Raw genomic sequence first — 20,328 nt, forward strand, 5'->3', positions numbered from 1 at the left:
AAATAAAAGAACAAGAGGCCATTCGGAAAAGTTGAAAGGGGACAGATTCAATACAAATGCCAGGAAGTTCTTCTTTACCCAACGTGTGGTGGACACTTGGAATGCGCTTCCAGAGGACGTTATAGAGCAGAATACAGTACTGGGATTTAAGAGAGGATTGGACATTTTTCTGCTGGAAAAGGAATAGAAGGGTATAAATAGAGGATTACTGCTCAGGTCCTGAACCTGTTGGGCCGCCGCATGAGCGGACTGCTGGGCAAGATGGACCTCAGGTCTGACCCAGCAGAGGCATTGCTTATGTTCTTATGTTCTAAAGAAGCATTGGCCCTCTTCAGAGGCATTGACACGTGCCATGTCCTTGAAACAGCCCCAGAAGGCTACTTACTCTTTATATTTGAGGAGGTCGCACCAGCCTCCAAGTATCTGGGACCAGACTACTGCTCCATTGTAGGCAATTCATGAAAATTTACCACTTCTATTTACTTGATGTGGAGCCTTTGGACAGTTTTTTAAAAAATCGGCAGGATGGAAGCTCACTTCCTCCTACCTCAGCCACCCAGACCCCCATACCCCCCTAATCAAAAAGGCCTGCACTCATCCATCCTATCTGCTCACAGACAGTATCTTCACTTTCACATTGGATCGTAACACTTCCAATACAAAGTCTTACCCTTTGAAATAGCTTCAGTCTCTCATGTATTCACAAAATGCCTAGTAGTAGTTGCAGCAGCCTTTTGCTCATGAGGGTTTCCTGCATTTCCCTGCTTGGACGACTGGTTGATCAAAATTTCATCATCACAAACAGCTCAGTATGCCATCAACTCAACAGTTCATCTACTAGAACTGCTAGGTTTGCTGTCAACTACCAGAAGTCATATTTATGCTCAACTCAGACACTAGATTTCATAGAAGCTTTCTTAGACACTACTAAAGGTTGAGCTTTTCTACTACAGCAGAGAGTAGACAATCTACTTCACCTGTGTCAAATCTTTTCCATCTTTCCATACATAACAGCACCTCAGATGTTGTGCCCTCTGGGACACATTGCATCCACATTACACATCACCCCATTTATACATCTTCATCTCAGAATCCCACAATGGACCCTGTTAACTCAATGGTTTCAAGCCACAAGACATCTGTCTGCTCCAATCCAAGTCTAGTTGGACCTCTGTCATTCCCTCCAATGGTGAATCGGGCCTCACAACCTTACTTTGTGGTCTTTTATCAACTTCCATCCCCTCCCTTTCAACTCCATCCCCACCACCAAAAAATTCTAACCACAGATGCTTTGATGTTACAATGTGATGCTTATCTATATGGCCTCCACACACAAAGGAGTATGGTTTCACCAAAAACAAACCCTCCATATCAATCTCCTAGAACCTCTTGCAGTAGGCAGCACTCTCAAAACATTTCAAGACCGACTTCTTTGCCAAGTAGTCCTAGTTCGCATAGACAATCAAGTCGCCATATTTTTTCTGAACAAACAAGGAAGCACGTGCTCTCACCCTCTTTGTATGGAAGCAATCCAGCTTTGGTCTTGGGCAACGCTCATGAGATACTTCTCAGGGCAGTTTACCTAGCAGGGAAGAAGAATGTATTATAATGAAAAAGAGGCTTTGTCACATAATACAACTAAAAATAAAATATCCCTGAATCTTTAAATAATATTCAGACTCTTACATAATCCTCATTTAAAGATGGCAAGTCACACATCAGAGAGAGTGATTTAGGGCCTGTTTTACAAAGCCACACTAGCAGCTGCTACGTGGTAATGGCCCCGAAGCCCATAGAGATTTAAAGGGCTTCAGGGCTGTTGCTATGCGACTTTGTAAAATAGGCTGTTAGTTAACAATAAACAAAAAAGAAAGTGGTGAGTGTTACATCTTCTAATTAATTCAAAGACCTTTTAAACTAGTATCAATAGCTTTTACTTCTCTTTAGAGGGACTAGACATTAATACCGGTACTCCCTTTCCTTCAAGAAAATATTGTAATTGGGAGGGCTCATAAAAAATATATGAAGTTTGATCTAAAAGGATCAAACATTTACATGGATATCTTAATTGGAATTTTGCTCCCAAAGAAATCACAAACTGTTTCATTTCTAGAAACCGTTTTTTCCTGGTTTGTGTTGATTTTGAGATGTCTGTAAACATGGAAATCTTGCTATCCAAAAAAATCACCTCTTTTAGCCTAAAAAAAAGCCTAAGCAGTGAGTGAGTCTTTATCTTGCTGAAAAACAAAATTCACCAGAAGTGTCGAACAAGTTATGACTTCATCCCCCAAGGTTTCAAAAATTCTTGTAACATTCAATGGACTTGAGGAATCAGGGGATGAAGCCGATTTTTTTTATACTGGCAAAAATTTATTTTATGAAGAGAAGGAAGTCCATCTTCTGGGTATTTAAATACTTTCCTCAAAAATCTGTAGAGTAAGTCCTTAGTAGACATTGTCAGCAATTTAGGAAAGTTTAGAATCCTAAGGTTCAACAATTTGGTGTAATTTTCAAAATTCTCAGCTTTCCTTGCAAACAGTAGTCTATCTTAGATTAAAGAGGCTTAAGAGGACTGTAACCCTTGAACCCGTTGGTCAAAGTGTTTAACTTTTTCCCCGTGGGCTTCCATCTCTTTCTCAATTTTATCCAATCTCTGAGTTTGCACATGAACCAAAGGAATGGTTCCAACACATTATTTGTGCAGGGAGTCTACTGCTGTCCAGATTGATTCTATTGTAAATTCAGCAGGTTTACCAATAAAGGGACTGGTGATATCTGTCCTAGACCTGCTTAACCTTCCATGCTCTCCTCCTCTGCTTTAGAAGAAGAATGTATTAGTAGATAAATAGAGCAGACTTTTTTTTAACCCCACAAATGGTCTCTCAACACAACAGTTTTAGGGCAGATTTTCTCCAACTGGGGAACACCAGAGACAGATCTCTCTGCTTTTTGGCTTAACAACCAACTTTTGCTGGTCTGTCCCAGACTCTGTATTCCCAATTGCCTGATAACCGATACCTTTCTCATTCTTTAGGAAGACAGATTCCTCTACACGTTTCCTCCAGTACCTCTTATCAGTTCCAGTACCTCTCTATTCAAACTTCACCAGGATAAGACACCATGATCCTCAAAGTGCCGCACTAGCTACATCAATCTGGTTCCCGCTCCTTTTCGTACTCTTGCCCAAGAAATTGTGCAAGCTCCAGCTGTTCGCAGCACTCCCAATGCAGAACAACGGGTCCCTCCTGAATCCCAAACCTCACTTGTTAGCACTAACAGCGTGGTATCTTTTACTGAACAAGTAAATGCTTTTTGCCTCTTGGCTGCACTCTCTTAGAAGCATCTAGGAAGCCTTCCACTCAGCAACATTACCACTTCAAATGGATGAGATTCTTCTCTTCTTGGTCTGCAATGCATTCTCTTGATCCAGTCCCATGTCCACTTCCATCTGTTCTGGACTATCTTCTTCACTTCTTAGACTCTGGTCTCAAAACAAATTATTCTGACATTGTATTATTTCTATCATTTAAATTTCAGTGCTGTTAAGTATATTTTTGAAACTTTCATGGTAGTCCTATTACTAAATTTCAATTTGCTGATTTTTTTGTTTACCTCATTTGTTATATTTACCGTATTTGCCGGCGTATAAGACGACTTTTCAGTACCTTAAAATCCTCCCCAAAGTCGGGGGTCGTCTTATACGCCGGGTACTGTTTACATGCCCTTACTTTACATGCCCTAACATCTCCTTCCTTACCTCCTTACGGTGCTTACGGTACTAGTAAACCTGCCGGGACATCAGCGGGGCCATGGCGGGACATCAGTGTGACAAGGGTGCCAGCTCCTTCATCCTGCGCAGCGGGAAGCAGCGGCGCTCTGGCCCCACCCCTTTTCTCTTTACTACGTCTCTCGCACATGCGGCCGTGTGTGGAGTCTAGCCCTTAAGGAAGTTGCGGGGGCGAGCAGGAGGCGTGCCGCTGTGTATGGCTGTGTAGGGCTGGCACTCCTGTCCCATTGATGTCCTGCAATTTTACAGTTTACATTAAAGGCAGTGTGTAATAAAATACATAGTGCAACTATAGTACTGATAAAGTACCGTATGGTATGGTACTATCCATATATGGATAAGGGTGGACCAGACTGCTGCTAGTGAGATGGAGACAGGGAGGGCACCAATCAAATCAGGTTTGTATACAGCCAACCACAGTACGGTACTTCACCATTGTACAGTACAGTATAGAAAATGTCCAGCAGTCAAACCCTTATCAACTCTATTATGGCCCCAGCAAAAAGAACGAAATATGAAGCAAGTTTTAAACTTAAAGTTGTAAACTTTGCCATGGAACATAATAATTGTGCTGCTGCAAGACATTATGGAGTAACTGAAAAGATGGTTCGGGACTGGAAATCAAATGAAAAAGCATTGAAGAGTATGCCCAGGGGTAAGTGTGCATTAAGAAGAGGCACCGCACACTGGCCAGAACTTGAGAAACATGTGGCAGACATGGTGAATGAGCATCGCCAAAACGGTAATGTAGTGACACGAAACAAAATACGATTGTTTGCACTTCAGTGGGCCAAATCTAACCCAGATCACAGCAACAATTTTAAGGCCACTATATCCTGGTGTAGTAGATTCATGGCAAGGCATAATATGGTACTAAGGCAGAAGACAAAAATTGCCCAAAAATTACCTGCAGATCTGGATAACAAAGTGGAGAGTTTCCATCGCTACATAATAAAACTGCGCACTAAACATGGCTACGCATTAAGTAGTATTGGAAATATGGATGAAACTCCAATGAATTTTGATATGATTGGAAATAAAACTGTCCATCAAAAAGGTGAAAAAACTATTTTGATTAAAACAGGACATGAGAAGTCCAGTTTTACAGTGGTACTAGCATGCACAGCTGATGGCAACAAACTGAAACCAATGATTATTTTTAAAAGGAAAACAATGCCAAAACTCAAGTTCCCTGCTGGTTGTTTTGTACATGTGAATGAAAAAGGCTGGATGGATGAAGAGGGTGTAAAACTATGGCTGGATAATGTATGGAGCAGACGACCAGGTGGTCTAATTGCAAAACGAAGTCTACTTGTGTGGGATATGTTCAGGGCTCATTTAACTCCCACCACCAAGGAAAGGCTTGCAAGACTAAAGACAGATGTGGCAGTTATTCCTGCAGGATTGACATCATTGGTTCAGCCACTGGATGTGTGCCTAAACAAGCCGTTTAAAGATCGCATTCGAGAACAGTGGAATGAATGGATGGTTAGCGGCGAAAAGTCTTACACAAAAGGAGGAAACATGCGTGCTCCACAGTTGAACGTTTTGTGCCAATTTGTCATAAAAGCCTGGAATGACATTGATGCACAAACAGTAATCAAGTCTTTCAAGAAGTGTGGCATATCAAATTCATTAGATGGTATGGAGGACGACTACTTGTGGAACGATGAAGAAGAAGCTGAGGCCACACCATCTGATACGGAATTACCAGATCCATATGATGACTGCCTTGCAACTGTACCACAAGATGTCATTGATTAACTTTTAGAATCAGATGACGAACAGGAGGCTTTTGAAGGCTTTTAAAGGGAAACTGTCATGCCAACAAACTTGCTAGGGACTTGCCCGGCACTTGCTCTCTCCCTCTGTGTTATCTTCCTTCTATCATTGACAGTTTCAGTTTGGTTAACAGTTTAGAAAACAAATAGCAAGGCAGCTCCCATGGGTTTATTGTTCTATTCAGCTTTAGTGAATTAAGTTTAATGTTTACCGTACATGTTTGATGATATACAGCCTTGTAACAGTTTTCCTGCTAAGTACCTGCATGTCATAAACATTTGAATTAAAATTGTTGAAATAAATTCTGATGTTCTTTTAAGTTTTATTTGTTGTGCAGAAGGTGTGCGGAAGAAGGGGTAGTCTTATACGGCGAGTATATAACAAACTCTATATTTTAACTGTAAAAGTTGGGGGGTCGTCTTATACGCCCAGTCGTCTTATACGCCGGCAAATACGGTAGTTTAACTCATTTGTTGTATTTAGTCTTTTTACTACTGTTAATGCTTTAATAAAATTGTAAGCTTTATGTTGAATTGTACCTGCTGTACACTGCCTTGGGTGAAACTCTTCATAAAGATGGTTAATAAGTCCTAAGAGATAACTGGTGACCTCAGCATTCCCTGAGATGAGACCAATACCTGATTCCAGGTATTGGCCATAAGCCCTGCAGAAGGTGCAGCGTCTGCCCACATTCTGTAGTTATCTCAGCACTCATACATCATCGGACACACAAAGATTTACATCTTCGACATTCCTCCGCTTGTAACACTTCAGTGCCCTTGTAAAAACAAAGCATACATGAATGAACACTATAGCTGTATTAGTAGAAATATCAAAATAGCCCCATTAGTTGAAACTGGGAAGCTAGAGGCCACACTATTAATGATATCAAGTTTTTTGCATTAAAGGTCATTCAGCAAAATATGAGAGGAGGAGATGTAGAAATTAGGCTGCTCCAGGAGGAAAGCGCTTAATTTCTGACCTGGGGATCATTTTTATTTTTGACTTGCAGCTGCAAGAGAATCTGTATGGTTAGAAAAAGAAGAAAGAGCTCGACAGTACTATGAGAAACACTTAGAAGAACGCAAAAAGAAGTTCGAAGAACAAAGGATAAAGGAAGAAAAAAGGCGAGCAGCAGTAGATGAGAAACGAAAGCAGAGATTAGAAGAGGAAAAGGTAAGATTCATTGTTTAGTTTTCAACTGAAATGCTAGCACATCCCTAGTTAGATGTAAGTGAAGAGAAATTTCCTTGAACACACTATAGCGCAGATAGTATTTTCAGGCTTTCTTAAACTCAACTTTTAAATGTAGTTTATAAAAAATAAACACTTGAGTAGATATATCAATATGGTTTTGGGAAGGCTTCCAGGACACTGACTCTCTTATTGTAGATGTGATTCAGCATTTTTACAGTTTTATGACTTGATGTTTCATCAGTTTTTGATTTCATCTTCTTGACTGAATGCTTTACACAGGCAAAAATGAATGAATCTTGTTCAGATACTTACGCTTTGAATACAAGAGTGCCTTGCAGTTCCACTTTTCTTTTCAATCTGTATCTTACATTTCTCTGTTAGATATTGCAAAAGCTTGGTGTTTATTATAGGATTTATAATGATGATGATTACTCATAGTTTTTCTTTTTATTTGATGCCTCATTTGATAGTAATCTTATTTGGAGAAAATAACTTATCTCTGAGATTGGTAGTATGGAATCTTGTTACTATTTTAGGATTTTGCCAATTCTTGTGACCTTAATTGGCCATTGCTGGAAGTAGAAGATTTTGGCTATCTGGTTGGATGTGACATTAAGTATGAAAGATCAGGTATTGGCAGTGGTGAAATCTGCATTTTTCAAATGCGGTTATTGCTTTCAGGTTACGGTTTGGTTTATTGTAATGCCCTTTATTTAGGCTTTTGTCATCATGGCCCAGAGCTTTGAGTAATTCGAAATGTGGCTGCACATTTGACATGTGATGGGAACAGATTTGAACATGGTACACTAAGTTTGAGAAAACTCCACTGGTTACTTGTCAAATATCACATTGTTTTCAAGGTTCTGGTATTAACTTTAAAAGTCATTCACTATAAGATCCCTCAGTATCTAACACAATTGATGAGGCTTTATCAGCCATCTAGATCATTACGATCAGAGGGAAAGTTGTGATTATCAACAGGTGAATTGAGAACATCCATAATATCAGTTGAAGGTATTTTATTATGTAATAATCTGACAGGACAGCTGAGGTTGCTATCTGATATTCGAAAATTTAAGAAATTACTGAAACAACTGATTGAAAATGTCATATACTGTATGTTTATTTATTTATTTGTATGTTGTTTACATGACTATTATGTTTATATTTTTGTAAGTCACTTAGGTCTAGGCAGGTTAGAAATTTTTTAAATAAATAAATAGATGGGCAATTGATCTGACCCAGTAGGGATATTCTTATGTTTTTATGAATGGACTAGCTTCAAATCTGGCACAGATGGATGTAATGATCCAGTTTTTCCGTCCTCAGTCACTTTCTATGATGTTCCTGTTGTTTTAAAAGATCAGATTATGAGTCTTAATCAGGAATCCAATGGTTCCTTGATGCAAGATCAAGTAAAACAAGCCATACAATCCTCATTTTCTCAATTCTATAAGAACATAAGAATTGCTGCTGCTGGGTCAGACCAGTGGTCCATCCTGCCCAGCAGTCCGCTCATGCGGCGGCCCCAAAGTCAAGACCAGTGCTCCATGTTCTTAATAAAATAGAATCAGTGATTCTTGGTAGCGATTTCAGAACGATTGTTTAAAGTTTGATCCCGTCTTTGTAATTTTTGACGGAGTGAAAATTGGATCGACTTGTACCCATTTCTGGTAATATGAGCTCTCCTGTCCTCAGAGAATATCTGCTACAGGTGAGCAATTTTGCTTTTTCCATACAATAGAATATGTAGATGTAATTAAATGTTGATAATGAAGACATATTATGTATTTCTAGCAGTCCACTCACTGCCTGAATTTAAGGTCTCTGAGGCCCGTCTTCATTGTTAAAAAATTAACATTTTTGGTGCAAGGTTGGAGGGTGTGTTTTGGCTTTGACTGTTTATTATGTACACCCGTATTTCTATTTGACTCACTGTTTTTAATTTTATCTAATAAAGTACATTGTGAATGCATTTTGACTTATTTTCACCTGACTACACACATTTAAAATAACTTTTTTTGTTTTTAAGAAACCACTGTCATATATTTTTAAAAATGGTTATTTAATAAATACTATGATTTGAGGTAGTAATTTTGAGACATCTTAGATCGTGTTGATATTTGGTATTAATTGTTTGCCTGTTTATAAATGTGTATTTAAATATTTAAATCTTTGATATCACCTTGAGCTAATGGACTGATTAAGTAGGTTATAAATGCAACATTAAATTAAATGTACTTTAAACAATCAGGATAGACAATTTTTTTATTTGCCATTGTGCACATTCGAATGGAAATCCTCACCATTGAATGCTGGAAGTAGCTGGGTTGTTTTAGGCGCCCCTTTTACTAAAGCTTAGTGTGATCTAATTCCGTTAAAGCACACTAAAATCTACATTCTCTATTTTATAACTATGGATCATGTGGCACTTAGGGGGAAATTCTATAACCATTGCCTAAACTTAGGTATCGGTAGACGCTCTGCTAATCCCTAAGTTAATTGAAAAACACTGTCAGAAAAGGCAAAACATAGCAGTGTTGAATTACCTATTGACACCTAAATAAAAGGCGGCAGGAATCGTGGCTAGGTAGCAGTTTTATGCCACAGAATGCCAAAGTAGGCATGGCCAATTCCAGAAATGGCGTTAGGCAGGCTAAAGTGGCTACCTAGCCACGATTCACTCCCAGATAGGCAGTTGAAATGTAGGCTTGTAAACCCTGGCCTACATTTCAGCCACCTATCTTTGCCACTATATCGCAGCTGCTATAAGCTGATCTCGGCAGGGAAATCCCCACCCCCGATCAGCTGGGCCTGCAGGGCTCCCTGAAGCCACATCCTACCCCCCTTCCCCTGACAATCAAACTACCCTCCCCCCAGCAGGTGGAGGGATGCCCACTCCCTCCTGCTGCTGTCGCCCGCCTCTCTCGACAACCAAACTCCCCCCTGCAGCAAGAGGGTTACCCAATCCCTTCCCGCTGCCATCGCCCTTTTCCCCCAACACCCCCCTCCATACCTGTGGAATGAAAGCCGCCTGGAGAGATGCCTACTTCCTCCAGCCAGCAGGCCCACCTCTTCAAAATGGTGGGCCCTCCCCTTCCTGGTGCATCCTGGAATGCACCGGCGAGGAGCCTAAGGCCCTGATTGGCTCAGGGCATTAGGCCCCCAACCCAATGTATTCTGGGATACACTGGGTAAAGGAGTCTTAGGCCTCTCCCTTCCCAGGATGCACCACCATTTTGAAAAGGCTGACCTGCCAGCTGGTTTGAATAATCATCCCTCTGGCAGGCCTTCGTTCCTCATTTATGAGGGGAGCGGGGGGAGGGGTTGCAAGGGATACAGGGGTGTTGTTGAGGGGGGGGACAATGGTGGCGCGAGGGAGTGGGCATCCCTCCTGCTGCAAGGGGTTAGTTTGGTTGTCTGGGGGAGGTGGTGAGAGGAAGTGGGCATCCCTCTTGTTGGGGGGTGGGCAATGGTGGCGGCAAGAACAAATGGGCATCCCTCTTGCCTATTGTGGGGTAGGGGAAGGGATTGTGAGAAGGGCTTGTGGCAGGAGGAAGTGAGCACCTCCCCTACATATCGCGGTGGGAGTGTTTCCAGAGTCTGGAAGGAGGGAGTGGGCATCCCTCCTGCTGGTTGGGGGCTCCTCTGTCCGCCGCTGCCAGCTCAGCTGATCTGAAATGTAGGCTAGGGTTTTCTGGGCCTACATTTCAGCTGTCTATCTTGGCTGAATCAGGTGCAATTCTGTAACTGGCGCTCTCGAATGATTGGCATGCGATTGGCAGTTGCTTTTTTAGGCTGCTGCCAACTTGGGCATCGGTTACAGAATCTGGGTGTTAGTGCACACTAAGCTTTAGTAAATGGGCCCCTTAGTTTTTTAAGAGGATTGTTTATATTTTGTTCTGGCTAAAATTGCAATTGAGACATACAGAATTAGAAAGGGGAAAAGAGTTTATCAGCACTGAAGTTCAGTTTGTATAAAATAATTGATACCTGATTCTGATTTCTCTGAAGGAACGGCATGAAGCTGTTGTACGACGCACAATGGAGAAAAGTCAGAAGCCAAGACAAAAGCTAAACAGGTGGTCCTGGGGAGGAGCCATGCAGAGCAATATAAACATTAACAGTTCAGGTATAAAGAACAAGAGCCTTATGTGTGCCAAATCCTAAACTGTAACCTTCATATTAAATTAGTTGGCCAGCAAAGAACCAGTGAAATATACATATTAAAACATATGTTCAGCTTCTAATCCTACCCATAGCATCTTGTCTAATTACATTTCTAGTGCAATGGGTGTGTCTTTCTGGATAGTAGGGTATTCTCCCCATGCTTGCAAGCCATGCAGAAGGAATCCATTCTAGGTTTTCAACTCCTCCTCCTTCTTCAGAGGGCTTTGTTGCCCCCTTCAGTTTTTCCTTCTGAACGTGAGCCAGAAGGTGTCATTCTGTATATTTCTTTATTATTTTCAGTATTTTTTCATGTTTTTACGATTATCGGTGCTCCAGAGCTCCTCAGTATGGGGGTAAGCTCTGCCTGTATAGAGATGAAGCAGACTGGGGTCTGCAGCCAGCAGGTTAATCCCTTGGGGACCTGTCTGACCAGCCTGCAGAAAACTTTGTGGAGCTCGGGGTTCATATCTCTAGTAGCTTAGCTCACCTACTGAATTGCAAGGGCTTGAGCGCAGGCTGTTAGGCATCCACAGAGAGCTCAGTGGAGCTCTTCAGGGTGCCAGCTGTGTTTTTGTCTCCCCCCCCCCTTTGCATATGCAGTTACGCGGGAGTTGAGGTTCAGTCCAACTTCAGGCCGTCTGGCAGCTCGAGGATCTCAGCATTGGAGGACTGGATGATTGAGGCACAGATTCTTCTCCTAGATCCAGCAACTGCTTAGAGCTAAGGCAGGCTGCAACACCTTAAGAGCACATGTCATGGTGAGACTGAACTCTGAGGACTTTTTTAGAGATCAGACTCCACAGGTGACCCTTGAGGGGAGGAATGCTGGACTAGTGCCTAACCCTCAGTAAGCCTGGTTCTAAGAGAGAGGTTGTAGAGGCTCAGTATTAAAGATAGTTTTCACAGCAACCTGTGAACTGCATATATAATTTGAATATATTTGCTTGAGAATAGAGCTGTTGACTAAAAAGCTTCTTTGGATCTGTTTAGGATCTTTTTGAGACTTTGGGGAGTAGTAAATGGGAGAGAGGCCTGGAAAACTCTTAAAGTCAGGCCAAGTGCGCTATATTTCATGGGGGTGCGAATCCTCTCATCCTAACTGAAAAGTGCTCCTTGAGGAGAGACCTCTGGATGGTTTCAGCCTCTTAGTTTGAGATTAAGCTCCAAGGACTTTCTTAGAGATCAGACTCTACAGGTAACCCTTGAGGTTAATTCCCTGGTTGGCTAAAGAGCTTTTTTGACTCTTTAGCCAACCAGGAACAGGGCATTGCTTTGGTAGGACTTTATGTTCTTTCTTTTTTTCTTTCAGGTGTAAGTACTTCTGCAACCACAGTATGGCTGGGAAACATCGTGTCACCAAAGCTGCTGCTCAGGTTACAGCTTCTGTATCTGTGCAGACAGAAAATATTACCCAGGCAGAGGGAGTGGTTCCATGTGCAAACTGTATTCAGCTTGAATCCCTCATGAAGGAAGTAAAAGAACTGAGAGAGGAGGTGGCAAGACTGAGAAGCATCCATGAGAATGAGAGATACATCAATGAAATGGTTCATGAGGCGTCAAATATTTCCAGTAGTGGAGAAGAAGAGGCTGTGCTGAGGGAAGACAGCTGGACTTAGGTTATGGAACCCTGCAAGATTGGTACTGTGACTCCACCCCCACCCTTGAGCCGAAGAACCAGTATGCTACTCTGGAAGTGAAGGATGAGAGCATCCCAGGGAGAGGAAGGACCAAAGCTTGAAATCTCCAAAATTGCTGGATCTATGACCACTAGGAGGCTTAAGGTAGTGGTGGTTGGTGATTCCCTTCTTAGGGGTACAGAAGCGTCCATCTGCAGACCAGACATGATGTCCCGGGAAGTATGCTGTCTCCCTGGTGCCAAAATCCAAGATGTTATGGAGATTTTGCCAAGACTCATCAAGCCTGATGACTATTATCCAATGCTGCTCATCTACGTTGGCACTAATGAAACTGCTAGGTACCCCTGCGAACATATCAAAAGTGACTTCGTGGCTCTGGGAGAGAAGGTGAAGCAGTCAGGTATGAAGGTGGTATTCTCGCCCATCCTCCCTGTGAAGAGTAAGGGCCAGGTCAGAGAAGCCTGCATCCTGGAGATGAATGGATGGCTATGTGGATGGGGTCGTCGATAGCATTTTGGCTTCCTGGACCATGGGATGATTTTCTAAGGGCTTCTGAGCAGGAATGGTATACATCTATCAAAGCAGGAAAGAAGTGTCTTCGGTGGCAGGCTGGCTAATCTATTGAAGAGGAATTTAAACTAGAAGTGATGAGGCAGGGTAATCAAAGTCCCCGGGTGAATATAAGCCTTCAGGTAAGTAAATTAGTGAATACTTCTACACGGATAGGAAAGCAGTATATACTAACGCTCGATGTATAGGAAACAAGATTCTGGATCTAGAAGCAGTGATGGAAGAAGTGAGTTGGATATAGTGGTGATCACGGAGACATGGTTCACGGAAAACCATGACGGGGATGTGGTTATACCGGGCTATAATCTGTTCAGGAAAGACAGGGTAGGAAGAAAAGGAGGGAGTGTACTGTTATATGTTAAAGATCATATTAATTCTAAGGTACACGAGCGCATCATTCGATCGGATTACTATTACAAACATTACTTCTATAGATTCGGTAATTGTACGGGAGCGTTGTTGTCCAGATTGACTTGCTCACATGGTGGTCCTCAGATGTGTAAGGCATTGCGACATGATTAGTGAGGAGTTTGCTAAGAACTATGAACATTTATATAAGTCTCCGGTGTTCCCTACAAAACAGGTTGGGTCATATCTGACCTCATTGCAGGTCCCAGTCTTGCGCATGGATGAAGAATAGGGGCTGCATACCCCTCTATCAGGGGCGGAAATTAGGGACACTATCTGGCAGGTTCCTTTACAAAAAGCCCCAGAACCCAATGGCCTCTCAGCCGAATTTTGTAATTGTTGTAAGACCATATCTCCCTACTGTTGGAGGCATATTTTGCCTGGGTCCTGCAGTGGGGATCCTTTCTATTTACATGCTAATTTATCTACCATTATTATATCACCAAAACCTGGGAAGGATCCCTCGCTTATGGACTCTTGCCGGCCTATATCGTTGATTAACTTTGAGGTGAAATTAATGCTAAAATCTTGGCCCAGCATTTGGCTCCTCTGTTACCTGGGATCATCCATCCTGACCAAGTGGGGTTTGTTCAGGCTCGTCAGACAGTTTGGAATGTGCAGAGGGTGATAGTAGTTTTGGGACAGGCGGCTACGAAACATCAAAGTGGACTTTTAGCTGCCAAATTTCAGACCATTCTTCAAGCTTTGCTAGGTCTTTCTTCATGTTATTCACACCATCCAGGGTGTCTACTCTATTGCAGATTTTGGTATCATCTGCAAAGAGGCAAATCTTATCTGAGAGCCCTTCAGCAATATCGCTTATAAAAATGTTAAAAAGAACAGACCTAAGAACAGAATCTTGAGGTATACCACTGGTAACATCCCTTTCCTCAGAGCTATCTCCATTGAACACTACCCTCTTTTGCCTTCCACTCAACCAATTCTTGGCCCAGCCCATCCTAAAGGGGACTTGGTGATGCCTAGTAAAGCCTTTTCTCCTGAATTTGTTAATTTGATGTGGGTAGCCAAGATCCTCATATGTGGTCTAGCAGTGAGTCAGGGGTCACGCAAGGGGGTTTGGGCTTCCAGGGTGCCTCAGGGTCATTGGCAGAGGCTGACCAGGATCTGGTGGATCTTTCTGACAGGGATTTGAAAGGCGAGGGGTCAGTCTTTAGGCCTTGCTGTCACAGATCTGTGCTTTATGATAACATTTTTTTTAAAAAAGCACAAAAGTATGGTTTCATTAAAAGGATCTTGGTGAGAAAAGGTCTATCCAGTTTTGGGAGGTTGTATAATACAGTTTACATTTTTAGACACATATGGACTACATGATGTATGAGGCAATTCTCAATTAGACTGTGGTCTGGTGCTGGTCACCTCTTGAGATATCGCCTGAGCCAGAGTTCTATGTTCGTTTATGTACGAAGGGCTCATACTGATGTCCATTATTTATTTATCAATCTGTAGATTTGCCTCATCTCTTTAGACTTCTTCTCCCCAAGGATCAGGTGAGTTAGCCAATTCCTTTTCATCTTGATCTTCATTAAAAGGAAACATGTTCACTCTTTTTTGCCTGTTCATGGTGTTCTGTTTTTTATTTGATTGTTTTGTGTTTCCTGCCTCCTTTTTATATGAAGATAACACTGAGCTATGGAGTCCAATCTGTGTTGCTGATTACAGCTGCTTGTGATAGTGTTCCTGAATGACAGTTGTGCAGTGAATCACAAAACTTACACACTTTCCTGTTTGCAGGTGTTCTACCACTAAGGGCCAGATTCTCTATACGGTGCCAATATCAAAGGCCGTGTAAAGAGTGGCCACTGATCACATGTCAATCACGCAACTGCACCTCCGGGAAAGATTGGTGCTGGAAATGTAGGCCAGGGTTTTCCAGGCCTACATTTATGAAACCTATCTGTGTTGTGAATAGCACCTATGTAGGTGCTTTTTAGCACCTAGCACCACTTCCGGCATTATCCACGCCCATAAAGGCATAACGTGCCTTTGTAGATGTGATTCTGGTGCCTTTTATTTAGGCGCCAGTAGGAGCTTTAATGCGTTTTGCCATGTTAAATGGCAAGCAGGAAGTAATTATAGGATGTAATTTTGTAACTGCCTGCACATTTAAAAAGTATTTTTCTCTGTGAAAATTGCTGGATTTTCAAAGTAGATTATGTCAATACCGCCACTTAGAAAATTTCCACATGGTTAGCTATATGTTTATATTTACATCTGTTCTTTCCTATGCTCTAATTTTCAGGGTTAAATAATGTGCATATGGTCAAATTTAAAGAGTATATGGGCAAGTGTAGGCCCTGTCCCTGGGAATGCTTCTGCTCAGTTAACATAAGCTTGCATGCATACAGGCTTATATGCAAGCAAATTCACTCATACTTTGGGTGGACAGTTTTATGAAAAGTCATTTTCATGGGTACAGTGCATTAAACCCATGGAAATACTATTAAAGATTACCCTCATAGTGATTATTTCCTTTTCGGAATTAAGCTGCTCTGATAATATGTGATCTGTAATATTATTCCTATTTGTTTTAGATCCAGAAAGGAGATCAGTATCAACAGTGAATCTTTCAAAACATGTTGATCCAGTCATTAACAAGCGGCTCTCTTCCTCATCTGCAACATTACTTAATTCTCCAGACAGAGGTACAGTGATGAGAACATTTTTAAAAAAAATTTGAGGACATTTTGGAGCTATTTATAACAGGACACCCATATGAAAAGAATGCTACTAACCCCTACCAGAACACTCCATGCATAAAACTAAATGTTTCTCCGACAAGGTTCACAAGATTAACCTTGAGTTCTCGATCGAATCACTACCGTCTCTCCCTCCTCTTGTCCACCCTGCCAACCCTCTGTTGACCCTTTCCGCCTTTTTTTCTTTCTCAGAAATCACAGAGGAAGAATTTTCACATCTTCTCTCCTCCTCCAAATGCACCACCTGTTCCTTTGATCCCATCCCCACTCATCTGCTGATCACCATCTTTCCTAAATGTCATCCGTGCTATCTGCCATATCCTCAACTTATTGTTCTCTACTGCAACTGTACTCAATGCCTTCAAACATACCATAGTTATGCTGCTCCTCCAAAAAACATTGCTGGATCCTACCTGCCCCTCCAATTATTGCCTCGTCTACCTCCTCCCCTATCTATCCAGGCTCCTTGCATCGTTGTCTTGATTATCTTTTGTCTCGAGCTGTTCTTGACCCCCTTCAATCAGGCTTTTGCCCTCTCCATTCTACAGAAACCACCCTTGCTAGCCTCCAATGATCTGCTCCTGTCCAAATCCAAAGACCTCTACTCAATCCCCATCCTCCTTGAATAGTCTGCAACGTTTGACACCATAGATCACCACTTACTCATTGATGCGCTGTCCTTGCTTGGTTTCTAGAGTTCTGTTATCTCTCGGTTCTCTTCCTATCTTCTCATCTCACCTTTAGCATATGCTATGGAGGATCCTCTTCCACTGCCATTCCGTTATTGGTTGGTGTACCTTAGGGCTTGGACCTGGGACTTCTATTTTTTCATCTACACTTCCTCCCTTGGCACTCTGATTTCCTCCCATGGTTTACAGTACCATCTCTATGCCGATGACTTGGAAATCTACATCTCTATGCCCAAAATTTCTGTGGGCATCCAAACCTGAGTCTCAGCCCGCCTGTCTGACATTACTACTTGGATGTCTCGCCACCATGTAAAATTAAACATGGCCACGACTGAGCTCTTTATCTTTCCTCCCAAACCCGCTTCTCCCCTTCCTCTGTTCTCTATTTCAGTAGATAACTCTCTCATCCTCCCTGTCTTGTCGACTTGCAACCTTCTTCAACTTACCTTTCTTCTTGTCTTCACATATCCAACAGATCACCAAAACTTATTGCTTCTTTCTACACAACATCACTAAAATCTGGCCTCTCCTTCTGAACATGCTGTCAAAACCCTCATCCACACTCTCGTCACCTCTTGCCTAGGTTACTGCAATGTGCTTCTTGCGGGTCTTCTGCTAAGGCACCTCTCTCCCCTTCAGTATTTATTTATTTAATACATTTATTTATTTAGTTGGTTTTCTAGCCCATCCTCCTAGAAGTTAACATATACATTAGAAGGTTAGCAATAAAGTTACAACTTCACATATAGCAGATATACAGAACAACAGATTAAAAAGATGAACAGCAACAGTGAGAAATTCCTTTGTACCTGTTTTGGGAACTGAGCATGGTAGCATGGCAAACGATGGGCAACAATTCACTTATATGATATACAGAACAACAGATTAAAAGGATGAACAGCAACAGAGAGATAATTCCAATGAACCGCATTGAGGACTGAATACATGTTTTGGGAGCTAAGCCACAGTAGCATGGCAAATGATAAACCCTATAAGTATAGCAGCTAGAAATACAATACATTCAAAGTATAGGACAGTTTTAAGGCACTCTTGGTGTAGGTACATGTAATAGGGAGATAAGATCTTGCATAGTTTAGAACCAAGTGTGCAAATAGAGACTTAGTTACACCTATAAGTCAAGTGGAGGGCACATTCAGTGAGCCAGTATAACTTTGCTAGGGTAAAAATAGGTTAGGGGTGTGTTTAAGAGAGTCAGGTAAAAAGGTGGGTTTATATCGCTTTCCTGAAGTTTAGTAAACCTGTCAGTGATCTGATGGTTGGCAGGATTGCGTTCCATAATTTGGGTAGGAAGTGTGAGTATGGGTAGGATCATGAGTAGGAGTGTTTGCGGACACTTTCCAGAAGGAGGGTTCGTGCCGGTGGGGTGGACAATCTTCTCTCGGCTTGTGATCACAGGGGTCTGTTGGGGATATAGATTGTTAGTTTTTTTGCCATGTAAGATGGGTCCATTCTGTCGAAGAATTTGAAAGCTACTGTAAGAATTTTAAAGATGCAACGTTTCCAGATGGGTAGCCAGCGTAGAGCAGCCAGAGTGACGGGGTCGCAAATAGACAGATTCTTCAGTAGGCGAGCTACTACATTTTGTAGACATTGAGGTCTTTGTAGGTTTATTGCAGATAGTCCAATTAGCAGCATGTTGCAGTAGTCCATGCGTGATAAGACATAGGCATAGAGCAGTTGGGTGAATTCTCCTTTTGAGCAGTATGGACAAATTTTCCATAGTTGGTGCAGGTAGTAGAAAGAGGTCGATACTACCTGTGAGACATGACTTGTTAGTGATAGGTCTGCATCTAGGGTGATTCCAAAGCTGCGTACTTGATCCTTAGCTTTGAGGATTGTATTATTCCAGGTGGGTGCATTTTTTTCTTGTGAATATAGAGTAGTTCGGTTTTGGATGCATTTAGTTGAAGTTTGTTCGTTGTCATTCAGTTTTTGATTTCTGAAAGGCAGCATTGTAGTTTTTTATTTGGGTGTCCCGGTTCATACTTAGTGGAAGGTAGAGTTGAATATCATTTGCGAATGAGTGAATTTGATGTTGTATTTTGATCCAGTGACGAGCACTGGTCTGATGTATAAGTTGAAGAGCAGCAGCGATAGTAAAGCGCCTTGAGACATGCCATATTTGAGTGGTTTAGGATGTGATAGGTGCGATTCTAGCAGTACACTCTGAGATCTGTTCTTTAGGAATGAGAACCAGCGTAATGCCGTGCCACAGATGCCAATGTCGGTATGTCTGGAGATGAGGAGAGTGTGGTCAATGGTATCAAAGGTAGCGCTTAGGTCAAGGAGAATAAGCAGGCCATCTTCTCCCTCATCGAGGAATTTCCAACAATCGTCAATAATGTCTAATAGGACTGTTTCAGTACTATGGAATTTCCTGAATCCCGATTGGTAGATTGATAGAGCTTTTGGGCTGTGTGTAAAGTCTTGTATATGCTGTAGAACAACTTTTTCTAGGATCTTCGATATAAATGGAAGGTGTGAGACTGGTCTGAAGTTGCTTAGTTGATTATGGGTCTGCGTTAGGATAAGACGGACCATTTCAATTTTCCAGGTCGCAGGTACTTTTCCAGATGTTAGTGACTTATTGATTAGGGGGGAGAGTTTTGGAAAGCTTCTTTAGCAGATATCAGTAGATTTGTTGGGCAGGGGTCTCAGATTGAGCCTGATGGGCATAGTGAGTCAACTGTTTTGTTCAGATCCATGTGAGAGATTGTTTTAAAGTGATTTTAGTAATCCCCTCCTAGTTTTTACAGCATCTACTTCCTCTTCGCCCACAGTACATAACTGCTTCAATGACTTGACTTCTCTGCACATCTCTTTTGTACAGTTTTCCAAGTCACCCAAATTGTTCCAGCTGCTTAGTTTAGCTGGTTGGTATTATTGCACAGTCTAGCTCTTTTGAGTAGATAGATCAGTGGCATTGACTTTTTCCATGGTCCATGTTCAAGAACTTTCTAATTTTCTGGTTCTTTTTTTATATGGGACCTGATTGGCTCTTCCATTAATTATTTATGGACTGCTAAAGGAAACAACAGAGTCAAGCTTTTTCGAAGCTGGTGCTGGCAGGGGGAGCCCCAATCAGCGGCTTCAGAGCTGGCAGGGGAAACCCCGATCAGCTGATTGCAGCTTTGGAGTAGAGAGTTGAGCAGGGACAGAAATCCCACCCATCCCCGCCCGTCCCCGCCAGGATCCTCTCCGTCCCCACCCATTCCCGCAAGGAATTACCTCCATCTCCGCCCTTCCCCATAAAAAGCAGCAATTACTTCTGACAGGATCATCAATTCCACAGTTTCTTTTGTGTTTGCCCTGCTGTTTTCCTTGTGGAATCTCTTTGGTGGAACCCTTTT

At 42.1% G+C, this 20,328-nt stretch overlaps 1 protein-coding gene across 7 annotated transcripts in view; it reads left to right on the forward strand.

The window, feature by feature from the left end:
* The window catches only part of MAP7 (microtubule associated protein 7), a 243,559-nt gene that overhangs the window by 115,174 nt on the left and 108,057 nt on the right, over positions 1–20,328 (forward strand). For all 7 annotated transcript variants that reach the window (XM_033937512.1, XM_033937511.1, XM_033937509.1 and 4 more), the window contains exons 4-6: positions 6,582–6,745; positions 10,781–10,898; positions 16,104–16,214. In XM_033937512.1, the coding sequence (XP_033793403.1) occupies positions 6,582–6,745; positions 10,781–10,898; positions 16,104–16,214 (393 nt within the window). The remainder of the gene's footprint in view (positions 1–6,581; positions 6,746–10,780; positions 10,899–16,103; positions 16,215–20,328) is intronic.

The sequence above is a fragment of the Geotrypetes seraphini genome, chromosome 3, assembly GCF_902459505.1.
Source record: "Geotrypetes seraphini chromosome 3, aGeoSer1.1, whole genome shotgun sequence".
Classification (NCBI taxonomy): domain Eukaryota; kingdom Metazoa; phylum Chordata; class Amphibia; order Gymnophiona; family Dermophiidae; genus Geotrypetes; species Geotrypetes seraphini.